This window comes from Schistocerca serialis, chromosome 10, assembly GCF_023864345.2.
Source record: "Schistocerca serialis cubense isolate TAMUIC-IGC-003099 chromosome 10, iqSchSeri2.2, whole genome shotgun sequence".
Classification (NCBI taxonomy): Eukaryota; Metazoa; Arthropoda; class Insecta; order Orthoptera; family Acrididae; genus Schistocerca; species Schistocerca serialis.
In genome coordinates, this window is record NC_064647.1 from 177,955,771 (window position 1) to 177,969,951 (window position 14,181).

Below are 14,181 nucleotides of genomic sequence, written 5' to 3' on the forward strand. Positions count from 1 at the left end.
GCGGAAAGCACTGGCGGCTGCCTTCTATAACGAGGGTATCGGAAAGTTGGTACAACGCTACGACAAACGTCTAAGTCGGATCAGCGACTAAGGAGGTAAGTAGCTGGAGGTTGTAGCTAACTGTTGCAAATAAAATAGTTTTGATTTTCACTGTGGTTTCCATTTCGCGACCTATCGTTCCTTACTTTCCGAATAGCCCTCGTAGCTAACGAAGTTTCGATGTATGAGGAGCTCTCAATAAGTAATCCAACACATATTTTTCCCGGCGAATTTCGGTTAAAAAAAAAAAAGCGAAATTTGTTGAATGACATCGTGGAATACTCCCGCTGCAGCCCCTACAGTTGGAGCGACTGTTTGGCGGCGTGCACAAGGGAGTCATCATCTTCAAACCTTGTTCCACAAAGAGAGTCTTTCAGTTTCCCAAAGAGATGATAGTCACATGGAGCCAGGTCAGGACTGTAAGGCGGGTGTTTCAGTGTTGTCCATCCGAGTTTTGTGATCGCTTTCATGGTTTTTTGACTGACATGTGGCCGTGCGTTGTCGTGCACCAGCAAAACATCCTGCTTTTGCCGATGTGGTCGAACACGACTCAGTCGAGCTTGAAGTTTCTTCATTGTCGTCACATATGCATCAGAATTTATGCTGGTTCCACTTGGCATGATTTCCACAAGCAAGAGTCCTTCGGAATCGAAAAACACCGTAGCCACAACTTTTCCAGCAGAAGGTGTGGTTTTGAATTTTTTTTCTTGGGTGAATTTGCAATATGCCACTCCATTGATTGCCTCTTCGTCTCTGGTAAAAAATGATGGAGCCATGTTTCATCATCTGTCACAATTCTTCCAAGAAATTCATCTCCACCATTCTCGTACTGTTCCAAAAGTTCGCTGCATAACGCTTTTTTTTTTTTTTTTTTTTTTTTTTTTTGTTTCTTTGTGAGCCACTGTCAACATCCTGGGAACCCACTTGGCACAAACCTTTCTTAACGCCAACACTTTCAGTATTCTGCAAACACTTCCTTCCCCTATCCCAACGTAGCGTGACAATTCGTTCACTGTGAAGCGTCTGTCAGCAGTCACCAATTCGTTAACTCCCTGCACATTGTCTGGAGTGTGTGCAGTACGAAGCCTGCCACTGCGAGGACAATCCTCAATATTGCCGTGCCCGCTTTCATCAAGTAACCTGCTTGCCCACCGACTAACTGTACTGCGATCGACAGCAGCATCTCCATACACCATTTTCAACCTCTTGTGGATGTTTCCCACTGTCTCGTTTTCACAGCACAGTGAAACCTTCCCGTCTCCTCTATATCTCAGTTTGTTACGCAATCTTCGCTTTTACAATAACCTATGAAACCTTCCCTTAGGATTTATACCTCTTGCTTAATAATAACAAATGACATCTTCCCTTTGAAATTAGTTCTCTTTCTCAATTTTAGCATAGAAATTTAAATTCTGCTTATTAAAAGTTATTTTCTGATTATTTCGATGAAACATAGAATGTGTCGTCGTCGTGTGGCCCTCAGTCGTTACCTGCAATAACCCAAAACTATTCTTTACCTTTTTTACTGTTACTGGATCGCCATCTGACTGCTACATCAAACTGCGACATGAATATACTTACTCTATATTAGCTGCTGGTGGGCTTTCATAATAAGTGGCTGTATTTATTACCAAAGCTGACGTTATTCTTTAATTAATTTGACTGAAATTACGTAATTCATAGTTAAACTTTTTCTTGACAACAATCAAATTTTGCAAAGTTTTACGTTGATGATTTTTGAGATGGATTATAATCAGTAATGCAATATTGCTGGCAAAAATTAATTATATTCTGAATGAAATGATTTTACAAACGTTCAGATGGGACTTACTTTTTACAATAATCTTACAACTAGCAATGCGCAAACATTCCTTCAGCAATCTTGAGTTTCTCAATAAATTAATTCAATAATATTAGTTCCTCTTATGATAATAGTTAGCTGATGTCTCTGTACATCCGTTTATAATCTCTTGTAAATCACAGCTGGTGGCTGGCAGGCACACCGCTCCTCGCAACCTCTCGCTTCAGACCTGCTACCGACTCGCTTCACATCTCGCTTACTACTGACTTCCTACGAACGCTAAAGTGCGGTCTCTCCTGCCAACAATGCTTTGTGATGCAGACAATCCCTGCTACCATTGCAAAACGTAGCAATGCGCGGCCTTTCCGCTCTTTTCTTAAAATGTATCCATATGCTGTCTCTCCCGCCCTTTTTAAAATTATATCACTGTGCGGTCTCTCTTGCCAACAATACTTTGGTGCAGACATTCTCTGCTACCACAATTATTTCCAACATGACAAATATTAATTATTCCTGCTTAATCCTATTAATAAAATATAAACATCTTTCATAAATTGTGGTTTGACGATAGAAATATACACCTCTTACAATAGGAATTCTATGACAGCACGTTGCTTCTGACGAGCGTCAAGTGTAGAGGTGATCCTGAAGACGTGCTGTGACGGCGCCACTCACGGGAACAGGTTGAACTAAGTTTGAAAACAAGCGGGAAGGATGTATCTACACACTGTAAAACTTTCACACATGCATAATGAAAACTATATTTTTACGAAAATTTTATTGGTAGGTTTTGGTAAAGTTTTCAGGTGGAGATAATCTTTCGACCTACCAAGAAAATTAGTGAAAGTTTAAGATCGGTGAAAGACGCACGACACCCCTTAACTACCCCAGGTGTGTATAAAATTCCGTGTAGCTGTGGCATGGTTTATATTGGAACAACTAAAAGCAGTGTTAATACCCGCCTAACGGAACACAAAAGGAACTGTAGACTGGGACAGATTGAGAAATCTGCTGTAGCGGAACGCGTTTTCAAAGACGGTGATCACGAAATAAAATTTAGTGAGACAAACGTGATAGCTAGGACCTCACATTATTATACTCGCATGTATAGAGAAGCTATAGAGATCTACAAGCACGGAAATAATTTTAATAGAAAAGAAGAAGGGTTAAAACTAGACAAGATATGGCGTTCGACTTTGTACCAACGAAGTGACAATCGATTACCTGTAATCGAGAGAGATGGCACTAGCCAGGGATAGTTTTAAAGTCGAAAGCACGTGACGAGTGGTGGCGCCATCTAAGCGCTCTATAGAAGTGGGACCACCAGCGCCCGGCAGCCAGTCGCCGGCTCACCTCAGAGGATGTTGCCCGCAGCCGGCAACGAAACGTCAGGAAGGAGAAGTAGTTTTATATATGGACCACGGCAATTCAGCCCGGAAGTTTTAATTAATGAATGGATTCTACCTTAGCTACCGATTTCTGATCGAAGTCTATATTTATTAATAGTATCATTCCATTTACTGTGTGGAACTGTATATAGTGTGTTTTGTGAAAGTTTAATGAGAGCCCATTTGCAGAGAACCACTTAATACGAGGTGCATTCAAGTTCTAAGGCCCCGATTTTTTTTCTCCGGACTGGAAAGAGATAGAAACATGCGCATTGTTTTAAAATGAGGCCGCGTTCGTTGTCAATACGTCGCAGAGATGGCAGCACCGTACGGCAGATGGAATTTTACCGCCAGCGGCGAGAATTAGAACTGTTTTAAATACTTAAAATGGCGATGCTTTCCTTACTTGAAGAGCGTGCAATCAACGTTTTCTGAATTTGCATGGTGTGAAACGAATTGAAATTCATCGACAGTTGAAGGAGACATGTGGTGATGGAGTTATGGATGTGTCGAAAGTGCGTTCGTGGGTGCGTCAGTTTAATGAAGGCAGAACACCATGTGACAACAAACCGAAACAACCTCGGGCTCGCACAAGCCGGTCTGACGACATGGTCGAGAAAGTGGAGAGAATTGTTTTGGGGGATCGCCAAATGACTGTTGAACAGATCGCCTCCAGAGTTGGCATTTTTGTGGGTTCTGTGCACACATTCCTGCATGACGACCTGAAAATGCGAAAAGTGTCATCCAGGTGGGTGCCACGAATGCTGACTGACTACCACATGGCTGCCCGTGTGGCATGTTGCCGAGCAATGTTGACGCGCAACGACAGCACGAATGGGACTTTCTTTTCGTCGGTTGTGACAATGGATGAAACGTGGATGCCATTTTTCAATCCATAAACAAAGCGCCAGTCAGCTCAATGGAAGCACACAGATTCACCGCCACCAAAAAAATTTCGGGTAACCGCCAGTGCTGAAAAAATGATGGTGTCCATGTTCTGGGACAGCGAGGGCGTAATCCTTACCCATTGCGTTCCAAAGGGCACTACGGTAACAGGTGCATCCTACGAAAATGTTTTGAAGAACAAATTCCTTCTTGCACTGCAACAAAAACGTCCGGGAAGGGCTGCGCGTGTGCTGTTTCACCAAGACAATGCACCCGCACATCGAGCTAACGTTACGCAACAGTTTCTTCGTGATAAAAACTTTGAAGTGATTCCTCATGCTCCCTACTCACCTGACCTGGCTCCTAGTGACTTTTGGCTTTTTCCAACAATGAAAGACACCCTCCGTGGCCGCACATTCACCAGCCATGCTGCTATTGCCTCAGCGATTTTCCAGTGGTCAAAACAGACTCCTAAAAAAGCCTTCGCCGCTGCCATGGAATCATGGCGTCAGCGTTGTGAAAAATGTGTACGTCTGCAGGGTGATTACGTCGAGAAGTAACGCCAGTTTCATCGATTTCGGGTGAGTAGTTAATTAGGAAAAAAAATCGGAGGCTTTAGAACTTGAATGCACCTCGTAATTTTCTGAAAAACATCGTTTACAATTTGACCAGTTAAAGGTCAGAATCGGAGTTTACTGTGGCAGCCTCAGAAGCGAGCAAACAGGCGCGGTCCGCTTGCCGGCTGGCAGAGTGTGACGGCGGTGTGTGTCGGTGTGCGGCAGGTGCGTGCCGCCGCTGCTGCTGCTGACGCTGTTCGTGTGGGCGCCCGAGTCGCCGGTGCTGCTGCTGGCCAAGGGCAAGGAGCTGGAGGCGCGCCGGGCGCTGCGCTGGCTGCGCGGCCCGCACGCCGACGTGGACGGCGAGGTGGCCAAGATCAAGGTGCGTAGCTCAGCGCCGCCGACACCGACTCACAGGAAGGCCTCGCCGCTTGTTCGTGACGTCACGCCAGCTAGCAACGGCGGTGGTGGTGTCTCCCTCTCTGACACAGGAAAATGTGAAACTACGGGGGCAGTTCAATAAGTAATGCAACACATTTTTTTTTTCTGAAACAGGGGTTGTTTTATTCAGCATTGAAATACACCAGGTTATTCCCCAATCTTTTAGCTACACAACACTATTTTTCAACGTAATCTCCATTCAATGCTACGGCCTTACGCCACCTTGAAATGAGGGCCTGTATGCCTGCACGGTACCATTCCACTGGTCGATGTCGGAGCCAACGTCGTACTGCATCAATAACTTCTTCATCATCCGCGTAGTGCCTCCCACGGATTGCGTCCTTCATTGGGCCAAACATATGGAAATCCGACGGTGCGAGATCGGGGCTGTAGGGTGCATGAGGAAGAACAGTCCACTGAAGTTTTGTGAGCTCCTCTCGGGTGCGAAGACTTCTGTGAGGTCTTGCGTTGTCATGAAGAAGGAGAAGTTCGTTCAGATTTTTGTGCCTACGAACACGCTGAAGTCGTTTCTTCAATTTCTGAAGAGTAGCACAATACACTTCAGAGTTGATCGTTTGACCATGGGGAAGGACATCGAACAGAATAGCCCCTTCAGCGTCCCAGAAGACTGTAACCATGACTTTACCGGTTGAGGATATGGCTTTAAACTTTTTCTTGGTAGGGGAGTGGGTGTGGCGCCACTCCATTGATTGCCGTTTTGTTTCAGGTTCGAAGTAATGAACCCATGTTTCATCGCCTGTAACAATCTTTGACAAGAAATTGTCACCCTCAGCCTCATGACGAGCAAGCAATTCCGCACAGATGGTTCTCCTTTGCTCTTTATGGTGTTCGGTTAGACAACGAGAGACCCAGCGGGAACAAACCTTTGAATATCCCAACTGGTGAACAATTGTGACAGCACTACCAACAGAGATGTCAAGTTGAGCACTGAGTTGTTTGATGGTGATCCGTCGATCATCTCGAACGAGTGTGTTCGCACGCTCCGCCATTGCAGGAGTCACAGCTGTGCACGGCCGGCCCCCACGCGGGAGATCAGACAGTCTTGCTTGACCTTGCGGCGATGATGACACACGCTTTGCCCAACGACTCACCGTGCTTTTGTCCACTGCCAGATCACCATAGACATTCTGCAAGCGCCTATGAATATCTGAGATGCCCCGGTTTTCCGCCAAAAGAAACTCGATCACTGCCCGTTGTTTGCAACGCACATCCGTTACAGACGCCATTTTAACAGCTCTGTACAGCGCTGCCACCTGTCGGAAGTCAATGAAACTATACGAGACGAAGCGGGAATGTTTGAAAATATTCCACAAGAAATTTTCGGTTTTTTCAACCAAAATTGGTCGAGAAAAAAAATGTGTTGCATTACTTATTGAACTGCCCTCGTATTGGCGGTAGTTGACCAACACACATTGTTCTGACAGATTTCTTGTGGTGTGCGTACTGTAAGACCTTCCGCACACACACCATCAGATTATTTGACTTGTCTCTCTGACGAAGTAGGCGAGTGTCAGCAGTATGTCTCGTGGTCTTATCGTGGCGTGTTTATCTTCTGCCGTTAGGTCAGACGATAGAAATGCCACTTGCACGCTTAGAGTAGCAGACTGACGGTGACCAACTTTAAACAGAACTTGATTAATTTTCACACACATTTATTAAAATAATAACAAGCATAAACATTACGTAACTTGATTCTGGATGCTGTTTACATTTGACAGTCTGAAGTTCCTTTGGTCTTGGTATGTTAATCTTATTCTCACTTATCTCTGATACTTGACAAAGTGTCTGTTCATTTATCTTCGTGGCTATGTACAGGAATATGATAATCTTATTAGGTGCAGATTGAAACTTGACTATAGACTGGTACAGACTAATGCAGACTGGCTAATCGGAGGTTTGTACACTCGTTATAATACCTCGCGCGTTCAGGTATCACTGCGTGAGTGTGAGAGTGTGATCCGTGAGGAGAAAAGGCTCTACGTTAGCAGCAGTCTCATTGGCTGTGTTACATATTAATACGCGGATCGGCGGAAGCAGAATTTGGTCCGTCTCTAAGACAGCGCCATCTCGTAGTGCGGAGAGGGACGAGCGCTGTGCCTGCGCTGTTCTACTTAGTGGGGCGCGCTCTAGTGGGAAAGTTGTGTACGCGATGACTATGCGGAACTATGTACACAACAAAAAATGGCTCTGAGCACTATGCGACTCAACTTCTGAGGTCATCTGTCACCTAGAACTTAGAACTAATTAAACCTAACTAACCTAAGGACGTCACACACATCCATGCCCGAAGCAGGATTCGAACCTGCGACTGTAGCGGTCGCTCGGTTCCAGACTGTAGCGCCCAGAACCGCACGGCCTATGTACACAACATTTCTGCAATCAATTAATAGTGCAATTCATTACACTTCTTAACAAATAGTATACTCCTGAACTTAAATTTCCACCTGTTTTAAGGATTGACATACGAAAACAACTTCATAGTCCAGCAGCAACAGAATTCGTGCTTCTTTACCTTATTTTTAAATCTGTGGAAGCTACGTTTGTACTGGGTTGCTTTTACAAGAAACTGTGAACATATTGGTGGTCTTCTTTAGGTATCTTGGTTGACTACGGGGTGAGGAGCACAGAATGTCAATGAAATATCTTGCGATTGTACACGTTGGGGGAGGGAGTCGGGGACAGAAGAAGAGGCAAAAGAGAGATACTTGTTTTATCAAATTAAATTTTTTTAGCTTATAAAGTTTCTCCTTTCAGTTGCAAGAGGGAAAATATTTATCTTTTCTAATGTGCATGTTTAAAAAAGTTTAAGCTCAGCAGTGTTTTCGATGTATGAAGCTATTTTGTTTCCTGTTTAGAATTCCTTTCGTTGAAAACGACTGTAATATAATGACTGGTAACAGTTGGACATTTAAACATGTAAATTAGTTTACCTTTCCAGTGACGATTTCAAACGAAAATAAATAAATAAATAAAAGAAACGAGTTCATTGTAAGGGGGTTGTGGTAAGTTTCGATAGCAAAAGGGATCAAGTAAATATAGTTACTTGAATGTAAAATTTCCAAAGCTTGCAATGGGGCAAAGCATCTCCTCATATTGATCTACGTTTGTTTCCACAGGATTCAGTAATACAGAACTATGATCTTCATTTGTAGCTTTACGATAGTAAGAAAATCTTTTATCTAAATAAAACTGCAGAATCCAAAACAACACCAAACATTTTGTCCAAAAATAAGAGATTTATAGTGATAAGCACGCACAGGCGTTTCTGCCTGCAACAGACCTGGCGTTCGCCGTTGCTAGCTGACGTGACGTCACGAACAAGCGCCGAGGCCTTCCTTTGAGTCGGTGTTGGCGCTGCCGCAGTCTGGCACCCCTTCCCGCTCGGGAAGCAGCACGTTACATCGCACGGCTAGCCAGGCCACAGGGTGTTCAAAAAGGCTTTCCGCAGTGCCGTATGATTGTTAGCCGCGCGTGACGCATTATTGTTCGCCTTTCTGGGTTACTTCCCTCCAAGTGGACTCTCCCATTCCACTGTCTCATTTATCTCAGCCAGTGGCAGTAGTATCGTTGCTGTGTGTCGTTACGTCTTGACGTGGACGTTTGAGTTTAGTTCCTTTGTCCGTTTGTTTCGTTTTTGTCACTGTTAAAATGCTAACCACTTATCTTAGAAAATAGATTAAGGAAAGGCAAACCTACGTTTCTAGCTTTCGTAGACTTAGAGAAAGCTTTTGACAATGTTGACTGGAATATTCTCTTTCAAATTCTGAAGGTGGCAGGGGTAAAATACAGGGCTCGAAAGGCTATTTACAATTTGTACAGAAACCAGATGGTAGTTATAAGAGTCGAGGGGCAGGAAAGGGAAGCAGTGGTTGGGAAGGGAGTGAGACAGGGTTGTAGCCTATCCCCAATGCTACTCAATCTGTATATTGAGCAAGCCGTAAAGGAGACAAAAGAACAATTCGGAGTAGGTATTAAAATCCATGGAGAAGAAATTAAAACTTTGAGGTTCGCCGATGACATTGTAATTCTGTCAGAGACAGCAAAGGACCTGGAAGAGTAGATGAACAGAATGGACAGTGTCTTGAAAGGAGGATATAAAATGAACAACAACAAAAGCCAAACGAGGATAATGGAATGTAGTCGAATTAAATCAGGTGATGCTGAGGGTATTAGATTAGGAAATGAGACACTCAAGGTAGTAAGGGAATTTTGCTATTTGGGGAGCAAAATAACTGATTATGGTCGAAGTAGAGAGGATATAAAATGAAGACTGGCAATGGCAAGGAAAGCATTTCTGAAGAAGAAAAATTTGTTAACATCGAGTATAGATTTAAATGTCAGGAAGTCGTTTCTGAAAGTATTTGTATGGAGTGTAGCCATGTATGGTAGTGAACATGGACGATAAATAGCTTAGACAAGAACAGAATAGAAGCTTTCTAAATGTGGTGTTACAAAAGAATGCTGAAGATTAGATGGGTAGATCACATAACTAATGAGGAGGTATTGAATAGGATTGGAGAGAAGAGGAGTTTGTGGCACAACTTGACTAGAAGAAGTGATCGGTTGGTAGGGCATTTTCTGAGACATCAAGGGGTCACCAATTTAGTATTGGAGGGCAGCGTGGAGGGTAAAAATCGTAGAGGGAGACCAAGAGATGAATACACTAAACAGAGTCAGAAGGATGTAGGTTGCAGTAGGTACTGGAAGACAAAGAACCTTGCACAGGATAGAGTAGCATGGAAAGCTGCATCAAACCAGTCTCTGGACTGAAGACCATAACAACAACAACAACAAAATACTAACCATAGAAGAACGTGTGTTTTTAATCGAACAAGTCATGCTGGCGGTAAATACATAGCTTCAGTTCGTCAAACATTTAATTCAGTTTTCCCGGAGACAACAATTCCATATCGCGATACTGTACGAGATTTGATAAACAAATTTCGAAGTACGGGTTCAGTGACAGATGCACCGAGAAGCGGTCGTCCTAGCGTTTTGTCTGAGGGTGAACTACTCGATATTTCCGATAAAATGTCCATGAGTCCGAACAAGTCAGTAAGAAAACTCGCCCAGGAAATCGATGTTAGTGTCGGAACGACCCGCACAGCTTTAAGGAAAAATTAGAACTTTTCCCATACAACGTGACAATCGTGCAAGAACTGAAAAATACTGTTCATGGCAAGAGACTGCATTATTGTCAGTGGTTCAAAAATTTAGTTCAACAAAATGGAAGGGATATACTTAAGAAAACGTTTTTCACTCATGAGGCGTGGTTTCATTTATCCGGGTACATGAACGGAAGAAATATTGAATTTAATTGATGAAAGGAGGAAACATGAAAACGCAGTAAATGAAGCAGGCAAAAAGGAATACAAACGTCTCAAAAATGAGATCGACAGGATGGCTAAGCAGGGATGGCTAGAGGCCAAATGTAAGGATGTAGAGGCCTATCTCACTAGGGGTAAGATAGATACTGCCTACAGGAAAATTCAAGAGACCTTTGAAGATAAGAGAACCACTTGCATGAACATCAAGAGCTCAGATGGAAACCCAGTTCTAAGCAAAGAAGGGAAAGCAGAAAGGTGGAAGAAGTATACAGAGGGTCTATACAGGGGCGATGTACTTGAGGACAATATTATGGAAATGGAAGAGGATGTAGATGAAGATGAAATGGGAGATACGTTACTGCGTGAAGAGTTTGACCGAGTACTGAAAGACCTGAGTCGAAACAAGGCCCCCGGAGTAGACAATATTCCATTGGAACTACTAACGGCCTTGGGAGAGCCAGTCCTGACAAAACTCTACCATCTGGTGAGCAAGATGTATGAGACAGGCGAAATACCCTCAGACTTCAAGAAGAATGTAATAATTCCAATCCCAAAGAAAGCAGGTGTTGACAGATGTGAAAATTGCAGAACTATCAGTTTAATAAGTCACAGCTGCAAAATACTGACGCGAATTCTTTACAGACGAATGGCAAAACTGGTAGAAGCCGACCTCGGGGAAGATCAGTTTGGATTCCGTAGAAATATTGGAACACGTGAGGCAATACTGACCCTAAGACTTATCTTATAAGAAAGATTAAGGAAAGGCAAACCTACGTTTCTAGTATTTGTGGACTTAGAGAAAGCATTTGACAATGTCGACTAGAATACTCTCTTTCAAATTCTAAAGGTGGCAGGGATAAAATACAGGGAGCGAAAGGCTATTTACAATTTGTACAGAAACCAGATGGCAGTTATAAGAGTCGAGGGGCATGAAAGGGAAGCAGTGGTTGGGAAGGGAGTGAGACAGGGTTGTAGCCTCTCGCCTATGTTATTCAATCTGTATATTGAGCAAACAGTAAAGGAAACAAAAGAAAAATTCGGAGTAGGTATTAAAATTCATGGACAAGAAGTAAAAACTTTGAGGTTCGCCGATGACATTGTAATTCTGTCAGAGACAGCAAAGGACTTGGAAGAGCAGTTGAATGGAATGGATAGCGTCTTGAAAGGAGGATATAAGAAGAACATCAACAAAAGCAAAACGAGGATAATGGAATGTAGTCGAATAAAGTCGGGTGATGCTGAGGGAATTAAATTAGGAAATGAGACACTTAAAGTAGTAAAGGAGTTTTGCTATTTGGGGAGCAAAATAACTGATGATGGTCGAAGTAGAGAAGATATAAAATGTAGACTGGCAATGGCAAGGAAAGCGTTTGTGAAGAAGAGAAATTTGTTAACATCGAGTATAGATTTAAGTGTCAGGAAGTTGTTTCTGAAAATATTTGTATGGAGTATAGCCATGTATGGAAGTGAAACATGGACAATAAATAGCTTGGACAGGAAGAGAATAGAAGCTTTCGAAATGTGGTGCTACAGAAGAATGCTGAAGATTAGACTGGTAGATCACATAACTAATGAGGAGGTATTGAATATAATTGGGGAGGAGTTTGTGGCACAACTTGACGAGAAGAAGGGACCGGTTGGTAGGACATGTTCTGAGGCATCAAGGGATCACTAATTTAGCATTGGAGGGCAGCGTGGAGGGTAAAAATCGTATAGGGAGACAAAGAGGAATACACTAAGCAGATTCAGAAGGATGTAGGTTGCAGTAGGTACTGGGAGATGAAGAAACTTGCACAGGATAGGGTAGGATGGAGAGCTGCATCAAACCAGTCTCAGGACTGAAGACCACAACAACAACAACACATGAACTTGCAAAATTCTCGTATGCGGAGTACTGCAAATCCATTGTGTATTCATGAGGAACCACTTCATTCTGTCAAAATAGGAGTTTGGATTGCAATTGCTAGACGTCGGATTGTGGGTCCCATATTTTTCAACGAAACAATAAACGCAAAACGATACTGCAGTGATATTCTGTACCCATTCGTAGATTTTCAACAAGATGGTGCAACCGCGCATACAGCTCGCGTTTCAATGTCACTGCTTGCTGATGTTTTTGGTGATCTCATAATTTCATCGAGACTTTGACCTCCGCGATCGCCTGACCTAACACCACCTGACATTTTCTTTTGGGATGCAGCGAAAGCAACTGTCTACAAAAACCGTCCAAAATCCATCGATGAATTGAAAACTGTAATTTCCACTTTCACTGCTCCTGTTACAGAAGAAATGTCACAGCTCGTGTTTGGAAACATGATTAGGTGAATTGAATTCTGTATTCAACAACAGGTGGGACACTTTCAACATTTAATGTGAAAATTTGTAAGTAAAAATGAATATTCAATAAACTAATAACTCGTATTTCATTGAGTTTCTTTTCGGTATATTCACTGTGGCATACGGAACGCGCGGCTAACAATCATACGGCACTGCGGAGAGACTTTTTGAACACCCCGTAGTAGAGTCTACTTTACTTACGTTTTTCGGTAACAGGATAAGAAGTGACAGCCAAAACATATTTTTACGTTTTCTGCTGCACTCATTCATGAAAAAAAACGGATTTGCAATAAATACGATAAGCGATTTGCACAACCTGCTTGTCCATTATTACTTTCATATCTCTTTATTAACCATCCTGCGTTTTATAGACAAGTGAAATATCTGTAGTATTTTTTCTCCATCTCATCGGAAAAGTAAAACCATACATTGTGCATACAAAATAAAAAAAAAAAAAACAGATTAATGGTCGAATTTTGGGATAGTAAAAGAAGTGACACGCAGCAATTTTTTTAGGTTTTCTATTACATTGAATCATATTGTCAAATTTGATATAAGTAATTACATTATAATAACAATGTATAGCAAACAGTATCACGCACAAATACTTAGATACATACCTGCACAATTTGGAGAAATTAACCAGACCGTCGTGTATAAATTTTATCTTTATATAAACGTAGCACAAATATGTATACACTAACTGCCAGTATATTCAGACACACTTTCAAGTTTATCTAGCACTTGTTTCGTAAACACATGGCTATAAAATCGCAAAAATTACTTCTATAATACAAGGCTTTACAATACCGTGTTCTCGACATTATTCTACGTATAAAGTGCTTCATATCAATATGAGATTTACATTTATATATTTATTGTGCAATCCTATGAAAAGCAGCTGGTGTTCGTTTCACATACTTTTATTTACCGGATGTAGAAGTATGAAATCGGAATTTGGTTGCAATAATTACGTGTCTGTTGTTTGAAACTGATAAACAATATTTTACTCAAAATAATCTCCATTGCTATTTATACATTTCTCCCACCTCTCCAGCAGGGTATTATGCCACGCCAAAAACAACAGTTCTTCTTTTAAAGCAAACCAGTCAGCGAGACATTTTCTTACATTTTCATACGAACTGAAACGTTGTTCAGCGAGAGCGTGTCCCAGTGATGCAAACAGATGATAACCGGACGGACCCAAGTCTGGAGAATAAGCCTCATGCCCTAGTATGTCCTAACTGAACGCCTCGATAGTTTTCTTGGCCAGTTTCCCTGTGTGTGATGGGGCGTTATCATGGAGCAATACGACCTTGTGTTGCTTTTTTCCATATTCCGGTCGTTTTCCACATAATGCTCGATTTAAATCGACCACTTGCTGT

At 42.4% G+C, this 14,181-nt stretch overlaps 1 protein-coding gene across 1 annotated transcript in view; it reads left to right on the top strand.

Annotated features, from left to right (window-relative positions):
• The window catches only part of LOC126424645 (facilitated trehalose transporter Tret1-2 homolog), a 74,485-nt gene that overhangs the window by 21,489 nt on the left and 38,815 nt on the right, over nucleotides 1-14,181 (top strand). Inside the window, exon 5 of the mRNA XM_050087377.1 lies at nucleotides 4,896-5,052. Within this exon, the coding sequence (XP_049943334.1) occupies nucleotides 4,896-5,052 (157 nt within the window). The remainder of the gene's footprint in view (nucleotides 1-4,895; nucleotides 5,053-14,181) is intronic.